The 19,924-nt window shown below is 38.3% G+C and overlaps 1 protein-coding gene across 1 annotated transcript; it reads left to right on the forward strand.

The window, feature by feature from the left end:
• The first annotated feature begins 12,679 nt into the window (after positions 1-12,679).
• Positions 12,680-16,992, forward strand: LOC580060 (cysteine-rich venom protein 6). Its single transcript, XM_780139.5, has 2 exons — positions 12,680-12,944; positions 15,590-16,992. Exons 1-2 carry the CDS (start codon positions 12,884-12,886, stop codon positions 15,832-15,834), a joined length of 306 nt encoding a protein of 101 aa, XP_785232.2. The 5' UTR covers positions 12,680-12,883; the 3' UTR covers positions 15,835-16,992.
• Positions 16,993-19,924: the final 2,932 nt, after the last annotated feature.

Below are 19,924 nucleotides of genomic sequence, written 5' to 3' on the forward strand. Positions count from 1 at the left end.
AACGTTATCCAGCGTAACCAAACAACTTCACAACACTCGTTACTACATTCAAAGATTATGATAGGTATATCTTCCAGAGCAAATTTTTGTTCAAGCTTTCTACAAATCACAAACAACAAATACGTATAACAGCAGGCAGTACGTAGAAGAACAGCTGCAACGGCAACAACACAATACTCAACATTATCTATTAAAAATTGTAGTTCATATAAAATGTTATCGATGTGATCATGATCTAGGTACTACTTTTAGATGTTTTAAATTGATGAACTGGTATTGCACTTCACCCCAAAGCATCCCTCTTGAAACACCCGTCTAATTACCATGGTAACCAGATGTTGTCATGCTGTCATCATCACCTCTCATGTCTCAATCGAAGGGTGATGTTAATGAGAGGATGTTGAGAAGGTCAGGGTCTCCCGCCAGGTAAGAATCAGCTTCATGCTGTGGGGAAAACCAAACCCTCTAGTGATACCAGGAGGGTGGCGGGTGGGTCGGAGGGGTGTGGGGATAACCAAGCCCTATAGTGATACCAAGGAGGGTGGCGGGTGGGGCGGAGGGATGGGGGGATAACCAAGTCCTCTAGTGATACCAAGGAGGGGCGGCGGGTGGGGCGGAGGCGTGTGGGGATAACCAAGCCCTCTAGTGATACCAAGGAGGGTGGCGGGTGGGGCGGAGGGGTGTGGAGATAACCAAGCCCTCTAGTGATACCAAGAAGGGTGGCGGGTGGGGCGGAGGGATGAGGGGATAACCAAGTCCTCTAGTGATACCAAGGAGGGGCGGCGGGTGGGGCGGAGGCGTGTGGGGATAACCAAGCCCTCTAGTGATACCAAGGAGGGTGGCGGGTGGGGCGGAGGGGTGTGGAGATAACCAAGCCCTCTAGTGATACCAAGAAGGGTGGCGGGTGGGGCGGAGGGGTGAGGGGATAACCAAACCCTATAGTGATACCAAGGAGCTTGGGGCGGGTGGGTTGGAGGGGTGTGGGGATAACGAAGACCTCTAGTGATATCAAGGAGGGGCAGCGGGTGGGGCGGAGGGGTGAGGGGATAACCAAGCCCTCTAGTGATACCAAGGAGCGGTGGCGGGTGGGGCGGAGGGGTGTGGGGGCTGGCGATGGATGCATTTTGAAGAGGATGTGGTAAACAAATTTGGGAGTGGTGATGGTAGTGGGTAGGGGACGCATACAGTGGGGTGGCAGAGAATGTCCTTTGTGCTAATCAGTGCAATATAAATGTATAATAATCGTTTTAAATGGGGGTGGGGTGGTGGGTTTCTACTTCGGCTAATTAGAATGTCTAGACAAAACAGAGGCTCGTATCTCCAGCGCCCCTCTCACTGACTGAATCCGCTGCCTCTGTTGGGCTGATATACCAATGCACTATATAAAATCAATGAACTTGGACTAAGACGAAGAGGGCGAAACTCATGAAGAGATGTTAATCAGTATGAATTCGTAAATGCTGTAAAAATTCAAAGGGGCTTTATAAGCATTGTGAGTATCGACAGTTAGAAATAGAGAAGGGAAAAAATTTAATCAATGCAGATATGTATCTCTATTATCTCCACGACTGTTATGCCTAAGGAGAGTTAATGCTCATTGTTTTTAATGCTTATAATATACTTAATATTTTCATTAAAGAACAAAATTAATATCGTAGATACTAGTTCCATTATCATTCCTTAAACTCGATTTGAGGCTCCAGAAAGGGACAGCATCTGATTGTATCGATGGAATAATGACAGAATTCGTGCAACGTGTGCGAAATACCTTCATGTTCAAAATGGGAAAATCTTGAACTTTTCTCGGTTCAGCCCATTGTCACACATGCGTGGTCTTCTCATAATCATTTTCCGTGAAGGGTCGTGTAATGATTCGTGTTATTGGAGTCATACAGGTTTGTTACATGCAAACTGGAGGGAATTATTCATAATACCCCTCTCTACCTCTCTCTCTCTCTCTCTCTCTCTCTCTCTCTCTCTCTCTCTCTCTCTCTCTCCCCCCCCTCTCTCTCTCTCTCTCTCCTTCTTCCCCCTCTCTCTCTCCTCCCCCTCTCTCTCTCCCCCTCTCTCTCTCTCCCCTCTCTCAATGTCATGCCAGTGATAATGTAATGTAATGTCTCACAGGGAGTAACATAATGACATTGATATACTTTCGTACTAGACATCACCGATGTCGCTTGACGTATGTGAAACTGTTTTAAATTTATGGCGTATACTGTTCATTCTTCTTCTAATCACGTGGGCTTTTTTGCTTGTTCTTTCTTTCTACTGGAAACTAATTTTAAGAGGTTTCAATCCTCTTCTCGTCAAAACTTAAGTACACCATGTCTGTACAGTTGAATGATAACAATAAAGAAATTTGTTTGTTCTTGGAACAAAACATGAGAAAGCAACTAGCACGGAGAATTTCAGATATGATAGAACAAGTTGGATAAAGGTCATGAGTGTGTGTGTGTGTGTGAGAGAGAGAGAGAGATAGGGAGAGAGAGAGAGAGAGAGAGAGAGAGAAAGAAACAGAGAGATAGAGAGATAATTATGTGATGCCAATGTTTCACCTAGTCTACAAAAACGGTTCTATAAGCTGTAGTAGTGGTGGTAGTTATTTTACCTGACTGCTAAGGAAGCATAAATGCTTGTTAGTAAGAGCTGGATACAACAAGAATCAGGTTTGCCTAGACATTTACGAAAATAGTCATCTACAGATTTATTCGTCCAAATCAACGAAAATCTAATTGCTTAGTGATACGGGGATAATAATTTTAAACTTTAAACCATTATTTATTGGTTTATATGCAATTGACCTCTGTCGTATCCTTACATGACCTCTTTAACAGATGGAGCCGTCCTTGTCCTCACTCAATCATGAACTACGCAGGGTTTTTTTAAATTTTTCTTTATTGTTTTCTCCACAGGATACAATTGAAATTAATATTGATGATGCTATGTGTAGAAGAGTCAACATTATCGGAAAATAAATGAAGATAAAAAAATGGACATGTAAAAAAAGTATGTTGGAGAAAAATCGAAAACAAAATGAATGAAAAGGAAATTCGGACATGTGAAGAAAGCGTGACAGAAGAAAGTTTGCTGTAAAACAAATCGTAAATTATAATATTCAAGGCGATCTCGTATAAAAAGTCAGATTTTTTTTTTCTAGTGCCCCTACTATTTGAAATTACATCAAAGTCATTGAAATTATAGAAATGTTCAAAGAGGGGAGCGATCGAATGACGTGTCCGGAGAAATATATTGACTGATTGATTTTATTTACTGAATACAACCAAAAAAAAACATATGAATGATTACTTAATATGCTAAAATAACAGACTGATTTCACGAGAAACATCCTGCTCAGTAGTGCCATTGCAGCATAGCTGTCCTAGAGGAATCCTAAATATAATAACAAACGAGAGATAACAACATAACACAAATAAATCAGAAAAACGATGGGGGATTGGGGGGGGGGGGGTGGGGTGGGGTGTTACCAAACTGAATTAACGTGACTTGTAGATCGGGTGAAAAACCTCCAACATCAATTATTTGATAAAACTGAGTTTGGAGTCATGGAAGGGTCAACCACAATGATCTGTCGATTTCATTAATGTGTGAAAGAACATGTACAAATGACGTACCTCGGTCAATGCACTGTAAGAAACTTAGCTGGCTAAAATTTGAAGTAACTGTAATCAACTTTATAGGTTAAAAGCATTTAACGCTTATGTATAATATACCAGGTCCATTTTCTTTCATTTTAATCAATTTCATTACCTGGCTTCAATGGAATGGGACTGTTTATGAAAGATTCCTTCCAGTTTTATACACTGTTGGTCATAATGGTGGAATAATTATTTTTACCCCCATTTATGGAATGATTTTGCTAGGGGTACGTCGCTGCCCCCTCAAATACAACCAAAAAAAAAAACACCAAGAAAATGCAATAAATTATCAATAATTCATTGCATTTTGCCCCGACCCCTAACATAAAAAAAATTCCTCTATGTGGGCATGCCTTGAACCATAATGCGTGGACCTACATAGGAATTGTTCATGTTTGGGACCGGGGGAAAATGCAATGAATTATTGATAATTTATTGCATTTTCTTTCTTTTTTTGTATTTGTGGGGGCGGCGACGTACCCTAGCCCCCGCTGCGTACAGTCATTTTTCAGTGGCTAAGCAATGGCCGCGTTACTGTGAGGCCCCAGAATAGAAACCGTGTCGATCAGCATTAGTGCCCTTTTGTGAGACATTAATCCTCATTACTGTCAGTTATGACTTAAGGACGTAAGTTCCCTAGTTGATTAGCATAGTAGCACACACATGCTTTAGCAGTCACGCAAAACAAACACTCGCAAATTATTATTCAATAAAATCTGAGAATGTATACTATTATTTAGATCTATAGGGAATAAATAATTATCAAAATCATTTCATAAATTGGGGTAAAAATAATTATTCAACCTTTATGACCAACAGTGTATAAGCGAAAAAAAATTCTCATCGCATGGCAGACCAATATTTATGAATTTATTACAGGCGCCTTTCGTTCATTCCGCAAAGTTAAAATGAAAGATTCCGTATTTTTCTCTGTCTCTAATTTGGTATTCTATCCTAATGCTATTTGACTAGATGAAAATGGCGGGCGTACCAAGAAATTTAAAAACAAGGATGTGACATAAATCTACAGGGATTTAAATGTCGGCGTGATGTAACTGGGCTGTCCAGCTCGCTCTAGACCAGTGGCGTATGCAGGATTTTTTCAAGGGGGGGGGGGGGGGTTAAAGTCGTAATATGTAGTCTTTAATTCGCCAAATCGATGGATTTTGACGACGATAATGTCCCGATTTAATAACTTTTTCAGATCAGGTGATCAGCATGGTCTTCTTAAGGTCGCAGGGCTGTGTGAACGGGTATAAAGGAGTAAAAGTGTTCTTGAAATCACTTTATCGCCCTTCCTTGGATGTACTGACGGACAGCTTCATGGACGGAAGAGAAGGAAGAGATCTACACATGAGAGGGAAGAGAATCGAGAAATTCGGGGAAGTTGTCTTGATCTAAAAATATAAACATTATAACTATGGTATGAGAAATTACATAAATGATTCGCTCGTAATAAGACATGATCACAAATAGTAAAAAAGCGCTTATCACTCGACAAGTAATTTAACACTGGAACATGGAATAGAATATATTTAATCAAAGAGTATCAGGAAGAACAAGGACATAACATGGATACAAACGATAAGCCTTCACAACATCTGCTTCCTGTGTTTCTCACACAAACTTCATTAACAGAAAGCCACTGCGATATTTGCCCTAATACTTTGTACATAGAAAAGTCATAAATAAAACATGACTAAATATCGAACACGTAAAACAATTGTTCTTCTCCTAGCTTAACAATCTGGCAAAATAAAATGATATAATTGTCAGATTACCGGTTCTTATGCTCCGTTGGCTTGGAACATAGTGACCACTCCCTATTTCTGCTAGAGTCCTTGCGGTGAAAAACGGTCAGACATTGAGGATTGTGAATGTGTGCATATAATTAAACTGGACATACACTGTGCATTAGTATCTATGCTATAACATACACAGTACAATAATACTGTTTATATAGTCTACTAAAACGTAAAAACGACGCAAACGCTTTTGTAATCTGGTTTAACATAGGAAGTTGGTCTGAAGTCTAACTTTTCCTTTGTTAAACTTAATCTTAGATCTATACCGTGTGAGTCAAAAAAAAGTTTACACCTATAGAAGTCGTTTTTTGCACTCTCGCAAACAATGCCTCCTGTTCATCCAAGTGTGAACACATACCACACAAAAATGATACCAAATGATTTGGGATAAAACAGTCTTTCATGAGATGTATAATAATTTACTGTTCATAGATGATTTTAAAAATAATTAGCAATTTTCTAGGTGTAAACTTTTTTTTGACTCACACTGTATAGGGTCAAGTCTAAATGAGTTTATTATAGAATACGGGCCTATTAGTTAAAAAAGGAAATACTGTATGTAGTTAATTTGTAATTTCGATGTATCTTAGTTCATTTCTGACGCTATACATTGTGACCATGTCATTATTGTACACAGGGATGTCGATTTGTATCCGTGGTTGGGGGGATGATAGATGCCAAAATATTTTCGGCAATGGATCAAAGCAACCAAAGTGGTAGAAGCGTGTGGCAAGTTGCACCCCTCCCAAGCGCGTAGCCAGGATTTAATTTTAGGGGGGCGGTAGTGAGCACGCGAAGCGCGGTTTCTAGGGGGTTAGGTGCAGGGAGGGGGAGTCCCCCCCCCCCCGCACAAAGCGCGGAAGCTTTGACGTTTCACTAAATTATTAGAGAAAGAAGACGATTCGTTGGACCATTCTCGACTCTTAATCCTTGTTTGAATCAAATTCCCCTTCCTCCGCGCGTAGCGCGATAGCTCTGACGTTTCATTAGATTATTAAAGAAAGAAGACGATTCTATGTACCATTCTCGACTCTTAATCCTTGTTTGAATCAAGTTCCCCTTCCCTCGCGCGTAGCGCGGAAGCTCTGACGTTTCATTAGATTATTAAAGAAAGAAAACGATTCTATGTACCATTCTCGACTCTTAATCATTAATGTTTGAATCAAGTTCCCCTTCCCCCGCGCGTAGTGCGGAAGCTCTGACCTTTCATTAGATTATTAAAAAAAGAAAACGATTCTATGTACCATTCTCGACTCTTAATCCTTGTCTGAAATCATTTTTGCCCATTCCTGCGCGAAGCGCGGAAGCTTTCACATTTTATTACATTATTAGAGAAAGAAGACGATTCGTTGTACTGTTCTCTATATTAATCCTTGTCTGAATTCAGTTTCCCCTCTGAAAATAAGTTGTGTCACAAATAAGTTGTGACATAATAATCTTTCTCCAAAAATGAAAAATGTTTTAGGAAATATCAGGAAATAAAATGAGTGCAAAAATAAAAATAAAGATACAATGACGTGAATTTTAAAAGGGTGAACGGAAACAACATAACAACTAGTGAACTATTTTATAAGTCATACTAATGTCCGAAAATCTTTCTCCTTGTCTCCGATCTCATCACGAAATCGTCACAGAGTTCATTTATGTTTACACTGTCCAGGATTGTCTGATGTGCATTGCAGATTGCTACTTTTGTGCTTCGCGCTTAACATTTAGCTCGTTGCTTTTGATGCTGCGTCGTTGCATTTGGCGCACTGCATTTCTATGATGCTGTTGATTGAACAAATTGAATAAATCATCAATTCCTGATGAAGCCGTATGAGCGAGAATTCAATTTATTCTTGTCTCATATACGGTTGTCTTATTTTACTTCGTTATGAAAATGAGATAGCAAAATGTGTATATTGATGGTCATCTTGCGAGTAATAACCATTAACTACTCTCATCGGACTCTCATTAATTTTTCTCTTCATTTTTTTATTTTTTGTTATGGTGAATTATTGGGGGGGGGGGAATGATTGTACAGGCCACCCCCCCCACCTGAAATATTGGGGGGGGGGATATATCCCCCCCCCCCCATTCCCCCGGGATCGACACCCATGATTGTACATGAGACGTGACATCAAACAGAAAAGTAAATACGGAGCGAGAACGTTAAACTTTGTATAAATGAGTAGCAAGGTAAGAGTAAGCAACTTAGATCGTCAATTGCCAGTAAGAAGACCATGAGAGAGCCATGCGTGTTTATGTGTGTGTTTTGGATGAACCCCCCCCCCCTTTAAAAAAAAAAAAAAAAAAATTATGCTAATAGCTGACCCCCCAAAAAGGAAACGAAAAAACGAAATGTTGATTGGTCAAATTTTCAAATTTCGGGACCAAAATATATGCCCTCTTACCCCCCCCCCCCCCGCTTATTCAGCGGCTTGCTGAGTCGTTGCGAAATTTTTTGGCCCGATTTAAAAATGTTAACCCCCCCCCCCCCCTTGAAAAAAATCCTGCGTACACCACTGGAGAGAGCTATGCATTTCCAGTGGACTTAAAGGGCCTTGGTAACATTGTTTAGTTGAGAGACAAATAGTGCTTAGGTAGTGACTTCAATGCTACATGTACAATTATTAGAGATAATCTGAATGTTTGAGTGAAAACAGACCATTATTAATGTTAAAAATTTGGAAAAACGGATCTGATCGATTCCTCATTCTCCAAACTATATTATTAAAATTGAATTACATTTTAGGTGAATGTAAATCGTCACATAGCAATGAATTGACTCTATATACCAATCCAGACATTTTGAAAAGTTTTGAAAGTTTTTTTAAAAGCCTATCTTATGTATTGTCTTATGGAAAAATGGTTGGATAAATTCAAAAATGGTTGGGAGAATTTACTATTAGAGGGTGTCGCACAGTTACACCTTCAAATAAAACCATAAATATCTTTGGTTTTTTTTCTTTTTTTTTGCATGTTAGATGGTTAGTACAGTTACAGTAGAAGGAATATAATATATATAATATATATATAAGTATATAACATTTCATACAAAAATAATGCAGTTTTTTTTATCAACCTTCGACAATGTTACCGAGTCACTTTGATGGCATTCTTGCAGGCTAAGCTCTCTATATTCAGCTTTCCTGGGGATAATGATGAAGGATTTATATATTTGACAATTCCGTATTTGTTATTTCCATGAAGGACTCCTGATGACTGGGTCAGATGGTCAGATTAACCACTTCTTTCATAAAAGTCCCTAATCTTATCCCATATACTCGAATGACGGCTTGAGTGACCGCCATCAGAGTAGAACCATTTCGAATCGAGCCAGTGCATACTTAATAGATTAACCCTCTAAATGCCAAAGGAGAGTGTTGTTTCGTAAGCGAAATAATATTATCAGCAAAATAGAGTGATAAATAGTAATCTGAGACGAAGAAATTTCATTTTGTTTGTACCCCAACCTAGAATCACGAAGACGTTTTGCAAGATGACTGATGGTCGAACTAATTACTTTTATATCTGGAGGGATGATGCAAGGGTAGACGGTGGGAGAGGGGGAGAGAGAGAGAGAGAGAGAGAGAGAGAGAGAGAGAGAGAGAAAGAGAGAGAGAGAGAGGAGAGAGAGTGAGAGAGAGAGAGAGAGAGAGTGGAGAGAGAGAGAGAGAGAGAGAGAGGGAAAGACAGACAGAGACAGACAGACGGACAGACACACAGAGGCACAGATTAGGGATAATTTGTTTGTTAAATATAATTGTATGTAGCTCTGTTGTTGCCAGATTGAGGCACAGGTCCCCCCTGTGCCTCAATCTGGCAACGACAGAGCTACATACAATTATATTTAACAAACATAAGGGGGTACGGCCTCATTTTTGAAGCATCCTTTATTCTGTATCTGGACAACAAAAGGCATGGAGATGTTGTGATTACTTTTTTCTAAATTCTTGTCTTGTATACTATTGAGATAAAATTATTAGCCAGCAGTAGTTCCATATGGAAATTAGAAGACTGATTATTCTGGCAAGAGACGACTTTCCCCTCAGCTAAATTGTGTCCTTGGGTATATATACATCAGATCGAATGTTTCATATTTTCTAATCTAGTTTTTGTTGTTATCTCAATAGAACACCTATAGAAATATCATTATAGTGAAAGACTTTCACGTCTTCAATTTCCATGCAGGTGTTTTGGATGGACATCATGGTAATGGAAGAGTTAACGCGGGTAAGACATTATTAATATTTCTGAGAATGATGATTATGATTACGTTCACGGCCATCAAACCCGGAGGGGATGCGGTCAGAAAATTAATATATTTGGATAAAGGCCGTATACCATGCGTCGAATGAAGATTATAATATCAATTAGCCTGCAGTTAATAATTATGGAAAACAAATTATTTCTGTCATAATTTCCCTTGTTTTTCCAATAACAATAAGACTCTAGATATTGAGAAGGATTTGAAAAAGGAGGTTATTTTGATCGAATTTCTGTCTTTCTGTTATACGATTATATAACAGTAATAAAAAAAGATCCCCCTGCGACATGTCATGGAATCAATTTATACAATCCTGTGAATACATACGACTCGTCCCAACTGTATTTTACAGATACAATACAGATGGTATATATAATTATTATTAATTATTAAAAATGGAACGATTAAATTAGCGCTATATAACCGCTTTGCCTAATTAACAATTATTGCCATGGTAACTGAACATACGTATAATGTCAAACCCCACACTGAAGTAGTGTGGATGAGGAGGTATATTATCTTCACGTCTTCTACTACGTATCTTAGTATTTTGGTTTAAGTCGTCTTATTCACTGATCGTGCGTGAGACTTCCTCCCAAAGTGATAAAAAGACATTGAGGGGCAATTATTACAAGGGGAGGGAGGGAGAGAGGGGAGCACCTCGAGGTCTTATTAATATTAGGTGTAAACTATATAACGATGCCCCTAACTATGCGAGGGGGCGTTGGATGGGGTCCTGTCATCTTATCGTTACGTTTTTTTGTAATCCTTCTCCCGTCACTTTCTCTCTCTCTCTCTTTCTCTATTTCTTAGTACAATATCAATTCATTATATTCTTTATTCATATAATAGCTATCATAATTATAAAGCTGCTTAGATTTGATTTTTTTAAATAAAATGTATGAGTCTAATGTTCTACAGTTCGTATATACATTTTTATTAATTTAGTGTGCACATTAATTTAAATTATAACCCTGCTGTTGTCAGCATGAACGAATCATTAGAATATACTAGGAATTAAATATAATATAGGAAATACACAAGGCATGTCTGCATTGCTTGGCACTTGGCTTTGTTTCAAACAATAGTTTTTTCACAGAATAATTATTATCATGATTGTATGCAATGATTTTGCTGTTTAGAGGTTTCCAGGAATCAGTAGTTTTATGGGGAAATTACACAACAGCGAAATCGGTCCACGGAAGTAGTTTATACAACACGATATTTTTTTTTGTAGCATAATGGTCACAGATTCGAGATATTCCGATATTTTTATTTGTTAACCAAAAATTTTAACAAACCTGGAGGTACGAATTGGTTTTTTCCGCAAATTTAAGTGTGTGTACTGATTTCCCCATTCACTGAAAGTTGTTTCGTAAGGAGCATATCATCATCTTGTATGGCTGTATAGGCTGATAATCATTATATAACATATTTGTATCTTTATGTGAAAATGTTCACAAATCACGTACACAAATCACGCCATGCTTTTAGGAAAAGAGGTAGACGGACGGAAACTGACATCAAATCTGTCATTTCACTTCATATGACCTCATCTAAGCTCTCTGGTGATGCTATTAACAGTTACAACTTACAACTATATTATTCAGATATACTCAAATCTAGATGAGGTAGGTGAATGTATGGAACAAAAAAATCTTAGTTTTCTGCTTTAAAAAATAAATAAATGTATACAACATGATACATGTACTGACATAGCAGCGTAGAGTGGGTCTGGAGGTTTAAAGGCATTGGTATCATGGAGACGGGGGGGGGGGGGGGAAGGGCACCTGTATCGGGGTATAGTGGAGGAGGGCCGCCGTAGCGTATCTTCTTGTCACATTCCCTCCGCTGGGAGCGGATAGGTGCCCTGGTATCACCGTAGACACGCCACTGTACAGATAACTGATACATCTTTAGATTGTGAGAATCCTACCAAAGGGAAGCAAGATTGATTTAATTAATTAATTTTGTCAAACATGTGTATGAATTATGGGGCAGTTTCGAAACTTAGCTGTATTATACGTTTTGTCAGGTGTCTTATCAATTCTAATTCTATATTCATTTATGGCACAGAGAGTACTTACATAATTATAGTTTGAATAAAGAACATGATTACTGACAGCTTTAACTTCTAAACAAAAATTTGCTAAATATCATGGACGCTTGTTGAGAATAAATTTGTGATAATGATATAGAAAATATTAATTATTGTTTGCAAATGCGTTCTAAAAATTGTGGTACATACATAATTATCATGTATTTTTCTTAACCACGTAGGCCTATTAAAATCAATTTTTATCAATATTTATTTAATATTGGATGGCTTTGAGTGTGATACAAGAATTGTCATAGCGAGATGCATTACATTCTTATTCTTGTATCAAACGAAAACAAAGCCATATAATATTATTATGATCATTCACTATATTATCAGGCTGACTAGTGAAAATATCAACATTTTCGACAGTTGGATTTCCCGGATGACAGAGCAATGCGAAAACTATATTGATCTGTCATCCGGGTACTGCGCTAAAATATTAAATACATTGATTTATTGTACCACTTGGAAGCCTTATATCAATAATAATCAATTCTGTCAATGATGGGCAACTTTTGTTTCACTCCTATTCTATGCAAAATTAAGATGTATATCGCAAACCTATATAGACGTAGCTATAAACACACCCACTGAGTATCGTTTGATTACATAGTTTCCTATAATCTCAAATAAATAGTCATACACTGATTACCCAGTATCACCGAAACTAAGACCTCATCTGCAAAATACAGGTCCTTAATCATAACACAAACAATCGGGTTGCTACAATCATTTACAGTTAGAAAAACAGCAACCGAAAGTGTCTCTTGTAAATTGCATTTTAGCTCCCTAACTACAGAGTGAAGTGTTAAGGAAGTAAAGCTCTCAAAAAGTGCGGCGGCCTCACACAATCATCCGAAAGGTATAACTCTTATCTCTGTACGGGCATGACGTACGCTCATTGAGGTCGCATATTATATCAATGGGGTGGCATCGCACTCGTCATTCATTGTGAAGTAGTCTGCTGTCAAACAAGTTACTTCTTGACCAACAACGCTTCCATTCGCTTGTGAATATCTGAAATATTCAATCAGGATTCTCCTCTAAAATTCCAGAGATCTTATAGAAGATGGAAAAGACAGTTCAGCGTGCATTGATCATGGTTGTTCTCATCGGGCTACTGTTAAGTGGTATGTATATTTAATTCAACGTTCTGTGTGTTTTCCATCGGATAAGAATGCGGAGATGAGTGTATATAATTATATATGTGTGTATTTGAAATAAAATCAACGATTCGTTACTCGTGAGTTCCCGATAACAAAGTAGATTTTGATAAGTACGACAGCTTCAGCTGTCTGCAGGTAGGCCTTAAGAAATGTACATGTATTTTCCGAATGGCAGTCATGCCCTAATTATTGAGGGTAGCCGTCGAAAGAATACCTACCATGCCAATGGAATGTGGGAAAGAAGTTTTTCTAGCTTACAGCATTTGTTCTACACAAAATAGAATAAATAGACTTTATGCCTGCATACGTGTATAAAGTGTTCATTTATCCTTTCTTTCATTAGTAAGTATAATGAATCACTTTCACAAAGTAGTCTTAAATAAGTTTTTAACGAAGTGAAAATTAGTAGTCGACACGACTTTATTTTATACCGACCGTAATTATTGTTAGATTATAGGCCCTATCTGATCAAGTCTACAAGATATGACTGTTCGTCATTGCAGTGACAGATGTTCAAATGGCAACATTTTTCACACATAGAATACCAGTGTTTCTTCTGACAGACTGTGTATTTTTTCATATTATTATAGATATTGTTATCAAATCTGAACTTCATTTTCCCCACAAAATGTTATGTAAATCTTAATGAGATTCACGTTGTTCTGGATTTATGCATCTCTTTCAGTTTCAAATTTCTTAAAAATTGGGAAATCAAAATGAATCATTGATTTATCAAATTGCATCGATGATCCAATATGGCAAATTGTTTCCATAAAATTTGTTATACCATTTTTTTTACAGAATATTATCCCTCTGCCAGAATGTATTGATATACAGAGGGTACGGTGGTTTTGATTATATTTATAGATGTACTCTTTTGAGCAAACTATTTCCGGTTATATGCAGTGTCGTCATCTTTTATGTTGTTTGCTTTTGTTTTGTTTCGTTTCGTTTCGTTTGTTTGGTTTGTTTTGTTTCATTGTGAGTGTACAATACACTAAACATCTTCCGGTGAGTTGCAGGAAGTGCCAAATCGCTGTTTTGTACATCCATTACATCATCAAATCACAGCCTTCCTTCCGGTTGCCTTGATACTCAATGACAAAGTAAACAAATTCTAGGCCATGTTTAGCCGAGTTGTCGTTGGTGATTTAGATTTAGATTTATTTGTTGCTATATAGTAACGATATTATGGTGTGCTTAAGAAGATTTTGATTGCCTATTGTGAGGCTCCTGCATCAAGGCGCAATTTCACATGAGAAAAAAAACTTCAGAGGTGCAATTAAAATTGAATTTTGTTAAAAGGGGCCGGGCGGAACTTCCGAGCTGGGGGGGGGGGGGGGGGGAGGGGGTTATCTTGGCTGCATACGTGCCAAGTGACCTGTGTACATTTTGTTGAATTCTTTTTCCGGTTCTTGAAATGGGAGCAGAAAAATAAAAACTTTTGCTTTAATTTTTAATTTTTGATATGATTCATTATATCTTATTACTCGACTGCTAAAGGTTTATGAACACTATATGCATACAAAAATGTTCTCCTTTAAACGTGTACTTTTAATTTTGTGCCCCTCCTACTTTGACAAAATTCTGGATACGCCTTTGTGATGTAAGTGCCCCACAGAGCTAGGGCAGGATGAGACGAGACTCACTTTTTTTTTTCAAAGACTTTTTGACTTTTCAAAATGGATGACAAAATGTGTCTTTGCCAATTAGCCTACATAAACTAATTACAAGATTTACTAGAATCCACCCTCCTAAGGCTTCTTTGTTGCATAAAATCAAAATAACAAATGAAAAATCATAAAGTTACATAATATTATATAATTCATAAGTTAGAATTGTGTGTTTTGTTGATAATATTGATTTTTCCCCCCATCCTGCCTGCCTTCTCTCCATAATAACAAAAATCAAACAAACAAGTAAAACAAAATACCACTCCCCCCCCCCCCCCCAAAAAAAGGGCAGCATCTCAGCATCTCATTAGCATGTGATACAGTAGTTGATTGTTGCTTTGGGCTTTATTTATATAGGGTTAGGGTTGCAAGAGGGGTTGCGAGTGGCTTTTAGGTTAGGTTTAAGGTTTATGATATTGCTTATATTTATAGGGTGTTTAGTCTAGGTTCGAAGTTAGAAATTCGGTGAGTGCAGGATATTGATAGGAGTAATGGTCTGCAGAGCCTGTGTCCATAGGCCTACAATTATTACTGTCACGTGTTTTCCCCGGTCATTTTTTCCTGTGCTATGATTCTTGCCTGGAATTCTTGTCACCGAGCTAATTAGTTAACACCCAGTTCATCCATTGCCCCCCCCCTCTCTCTCTCTCTTTCTTTATATATATCTCTCTCTCTTTCTCTCTCTCTCTCTCTCTCTCTCTCTGTCTCTCTCTCTCTTTTATCTCATTTCCTTCTCCGTACACGATTTATCTTCAGATCTCATTAACGTATCTTTTATAACAGTCCTCATAAGATCCATTCGAATTTAATTATAGGTTCATTATTGATGAAAATCCAATTAATAAAGGTGCTCAATTTTTGCCAGAGCGTGTGGATCAGGGTTTTTAAATAATTATATTTAATCATATTTCTTAATTCTCTTTTTGTTTTGGTCAGCCTGTGAGGGTAGACGGAAGCCCAAGGAGAAGGACCCATCTCGCAGACGAGGATGCCCGGATGATCTTGTCTACAATAGCTGCGGGGCGTGTGAGGTCTTAACATGTGGAAAACCAATGCCCAGGTGCAATCGCATGTGCTATCCAGGATGCTTTTGCCCCGTCGGCCAGCGCCTTATTTCCGAAGGCGGCAGCTTGTGCACGAAACAGTGCCCCGATGCTCTCGACGCCAACATCGCCGAGTAGCACGCGTGGTTCGATGACCAGCACGGTGATCTTCACTGTCGACTTCAACGCCCGCATCGACGAAATAATATTGTCGTCATCAAGGAGTGCAATGCAACGAAGAAGGACTTGTAGATAAACATAGTACTGCATATTTACAGCATTATATCATCACTTCGTAATAAATTATGCACACTCCTGTAGTCAATATTACTATTATGCTCAAAGGCGTACTTACCAGAAAAATTGAATGGGGGGACAAAGAGTCATGACAAACCTTAAACTCTTATGTTACAATTCTGAAGTAATATTGTACTCACCTTGCATTCTAAACGCACTGTAATGTTTTGGCATCATTGGGCATACGAAGTACTATTATGCCTCGGAATTATATACGTTCATGTAAATATCACTTTCTTTATTTAAGTTATATAATCAGCATGACTGTGCATTAGTGTTTGGTCATTTTTTGTGCAATTCCACAGACTTACAGGTTGACCGTGGTTGATTTCCATTTTGTTATTGCTCTTATTTTGGGGGGCATAAATGGGAGTTCTTCATTGGGTCATTTGAAAACACAAACCACGAGGAGACGATAACAGTCATGTATCATAGTTTGTGTCTTTTAACCGACAATACCATAAACGCAGTAGTATACACAGCAAGCATAATTATCATTTCCAACTTTGACGTGAAAATGATGCAATATTCTGGGAAAGTCATTGTTTAAACAATGTATAGATTTGTTTGATTTTTAACATCACATTAGAGGCCTGTAAAAAAATAATTTCCGATACCTCATTAATTGAGGAAATATTTTCTCAGACATAAGTATTATTCTAGTTTTTGTGGGATGTGTTAAAAGATATACATTTATTATATTTACGATGAGCCCAGTGATCTACCATTGTGCCCGTGCAGTTTACTTTGGCAACTCGATATCAATTCACCATACACATTGGTCTTTTGTCGTGTTCTATTAGGGAGAAAGGAACTGCAAAACAATCCAAAAATACTCGAAGGACCGTGTATTATTATTATCTGGCCTCTGCACTATTTAAATTTAACCTTCACTTCATTTTGTTAATGTAGATCAAACTGTCATTGTTTGATTTTTCGTTTTCGTCGTAATCGCCCCAAAATAAATGAGCAACTTCCCGCTCAATTTGGTGACACAAATTTGTTTTACCTTGTTTTCTGCGGATATTGTTTCTTTGGCATGTTTGAGTGTTAACATCCATTCTGTAGTTTGCAAAGTAAAAACGGTGAAATTTAGATAATAATGAATTACACGCGTATGTTGAGAGCCAAAAGGGCGTTGACATTATTATGCATTGTGTTGAAATAATTTGAGTAAAGGTCCCCCTGGCTCTGAACAGATTATTAGGCCTAAATGACAGGATAAACTGTGGAAGAAGATGCCTCGCCGTAATGTTCTATGAGATAATACCCCCCTTGATTAGGTGTTTACTCAGTGATGTTGCCAGCAAAATAAGATGAAGCAGACACGTAAACTATGCCCAGGTCGCGCCCCCCTCCCGCTGTTTGTAGGCCAGGGCCCCGTCTTATACAGAGTGAATATTAATCAAAACTAATTTGCGATTGATTTGATTTGATTTGATTTGATTTGATTTGATTTATTTGTTTCTGTTTGATTTTCTTTTTCTTTTGCATTTTTACAAATATATAACAAAAAAATATTGCAAATTTACACATGACAAAAGAATATATTAATATATATATCAATCGCAAATACTTATGTTCATACGAGATAGGAGACTGCAAACTTGCAATTGATTGGGGGACTTGCGATTGATTTGGATCGATTGCAACTTTAAATTATAGACGGGGCCCAGGTGTAAACTGAAGATAACTTACAGGCATATAATAATTATATGCCTGTAAACAAATATTTCCTGATACCTCATTAATTGAGGAAATATTTTCTCAGACATAATTATTATTCTAGTTTTTGATACATTTATTATATTTACGATGAGCCCAGTGACATACCATTGTGCCCGTGCAGTTTACTTTAGCAACTCGATATCGATTCACCATACACATTGGTCTTTTATTATTATCCTACATCACTTGGGCCTGTCAAGGATCCATTACATCCCTATGAGGATTACCCTCAACACCACTATACCGTATAACCTGCCTACTGTGGTATTTCTGGATATGCCACTGGATGGTAGAGACTGTAAAATATTATTTCAACAACTTGATCGCAAAGACTCTCGAAAAAAACAATCTGAAGCGATTTTCATGCATGGCCTTGTCCACCATCTATATTGAAATGTGCGAACTTAATCCGGACTTGATTTCAATTTGATATACATTAGGCATGGCCCTTAAGTTGATCACTTGAACGTCTTTGCGATTATGTTCAATTTGAAAAATCAAAGCCATGTATAGGCCTATAATAATGAATAATAGCCGTAAATGTTTTGTTTTGATTTGTGTTGTTTTATTTCGTCTTTTTATCAAAAGCTCTGGAAAGGATCGCAATCATAATGAATTGATTTCGAGTAAAGAATTCAGGAGAAATGAAAGATCACATTTTAAGGCTACCCTTGTGATGAAAACGTGAAAAAGTGGCGTTTTTGGTTGTCGTTGCTGCTGCTGCTGCTGCTGCTGTCGTTGTTGTTGTTGCGTTTGTGTGTGTACTTAAGGTCTGCAAATCTGCATTTTTTGTTAAAGCGGCTACGCCGGGTAGGTTTTGTCCCTTAAAATGAATACCCTTTGAACCGCAGGATTGGGGAACCCATGGGTAAATCTATATAACCATCGAGGGGCATATAGGGCATTTTTGTCATGAAGGGAACGGGCATCTGTCTTACTTACTAGTAGTTAAAATTGAAACCGTATCCCTCTCATAATAATAATAATAATAGTGGGTTCTTGTATAGCGCTCATGTCAGTGTTTTTAATTTCAATTTCCTTCTCTCTTCTCTTTTCTCTCTCTCTCTCTTTCTCTCTCCCCCTCTCCCCCCTCCCCCCTCTCTCCCTCTCTCCCTTTCTCTCGATGTCTTTTCCTCTTTTGTATTTTATATTTCTCTTTTCCCTATTTGTCAGGGGGCATGTCCCTTGCTCTGATAAGCCATCACTACATGGCATAGGGGTGGATCAGTCTGGTTTTTTTTTTTTTTTTTTTTTTTTGGGGGGGGGGGGGGGCACCAATATATCCAATAAAAATACAATGAAACGATTACGATAGTAAATCAAATGGTGACAGATTTTACAGCAGTAACATTCAGCGTCGTTATCAGAAGCCTTGTGTGCGTTTGTCGGCGGGGTGATACTCAGAGCCTATTATCTAAAATATACATTTAAACTCCTGTTTGCGAATCGATATCTGGTCGGCAGACTTGGACACATAACAAAATAATTGCTTCCGCAAATAATTTTTGTTAAACCCTTTTTGTTAGTTTTGAAAAGACCTTTCTTTTGGACTTGCTGGAAGTTTGGTTGGTGTGACAACCCCCCCCCCCCCCAGTGGCGGATCCAGTGGGCCAGGGGGCTCGGCCTCCCCCCTGGGAAGAAAAAAGAAGGATAACAAAAAAGAAGGGAAAAAAAGGGGGGAAAAAGGGGAAATATTTTTTTTTAATTTTTTTTTTTTAAGCGTTCCTCCCCCCTCCCCCCTTCGCGAAGAGAGAGAGAGAGAGAGAGAGAGAGAGAGAGAGAGAGGGGGAAAAGAAGGGAAAGAAAGAGGAGAAAGAAGAAAAGAATAGGGGAAGAAGGAGATAGGGGGCGAAGGGGCCTTGCCTCCCAGGCTGTTGCCTCCCCCCCCCCCCTCCAATAAAAAAAAAATAAGAGCTAAAGGGGAGGAAAATTGAGGAAGAAGAAAGAAAAGGAGGGGGGTATCAGTTGCAATTTCCCGCCAACAAGTTCGGGGTTGGGGTGGGGCAAAAGGCCCTTGCCTCCCCCCGCCCCCGCTAAGAAAAAAGAGACAAGGAAGGAAAAGGAAAAGAGGAGAGCTACAAGAGACCGAAAAAGAGGAAGAAGAAAAAAAAGGGTGAAAAGAAGGGGAAATAGATCATTTGCGGTTAATCCCGCCAACAACGTGTGGAGATGGGTGGGGCCGAAAGGACCTTGCGTCTCCCCC

The sequence above is a fragment of the Strongylocentrotus purpuratus genome, unplaced genomic scaffold (assembly GCF_000002235.5).
Source record: "Strongylocentrotus purpuratus isolate Spur 01 unplaced genomic scaffold, Spur_5.0 spur5_scaffold_6, whole genome shotgun sequence".
NCBI classification, from domain to species: domain Eukaryota; kingdom Metazoa; phylum Echinodermata; class Echinoidea; order Camarodonta; family Strongylocentrotidae; genus Strongylocentrotus; species Strongylocentrotus purpuratus.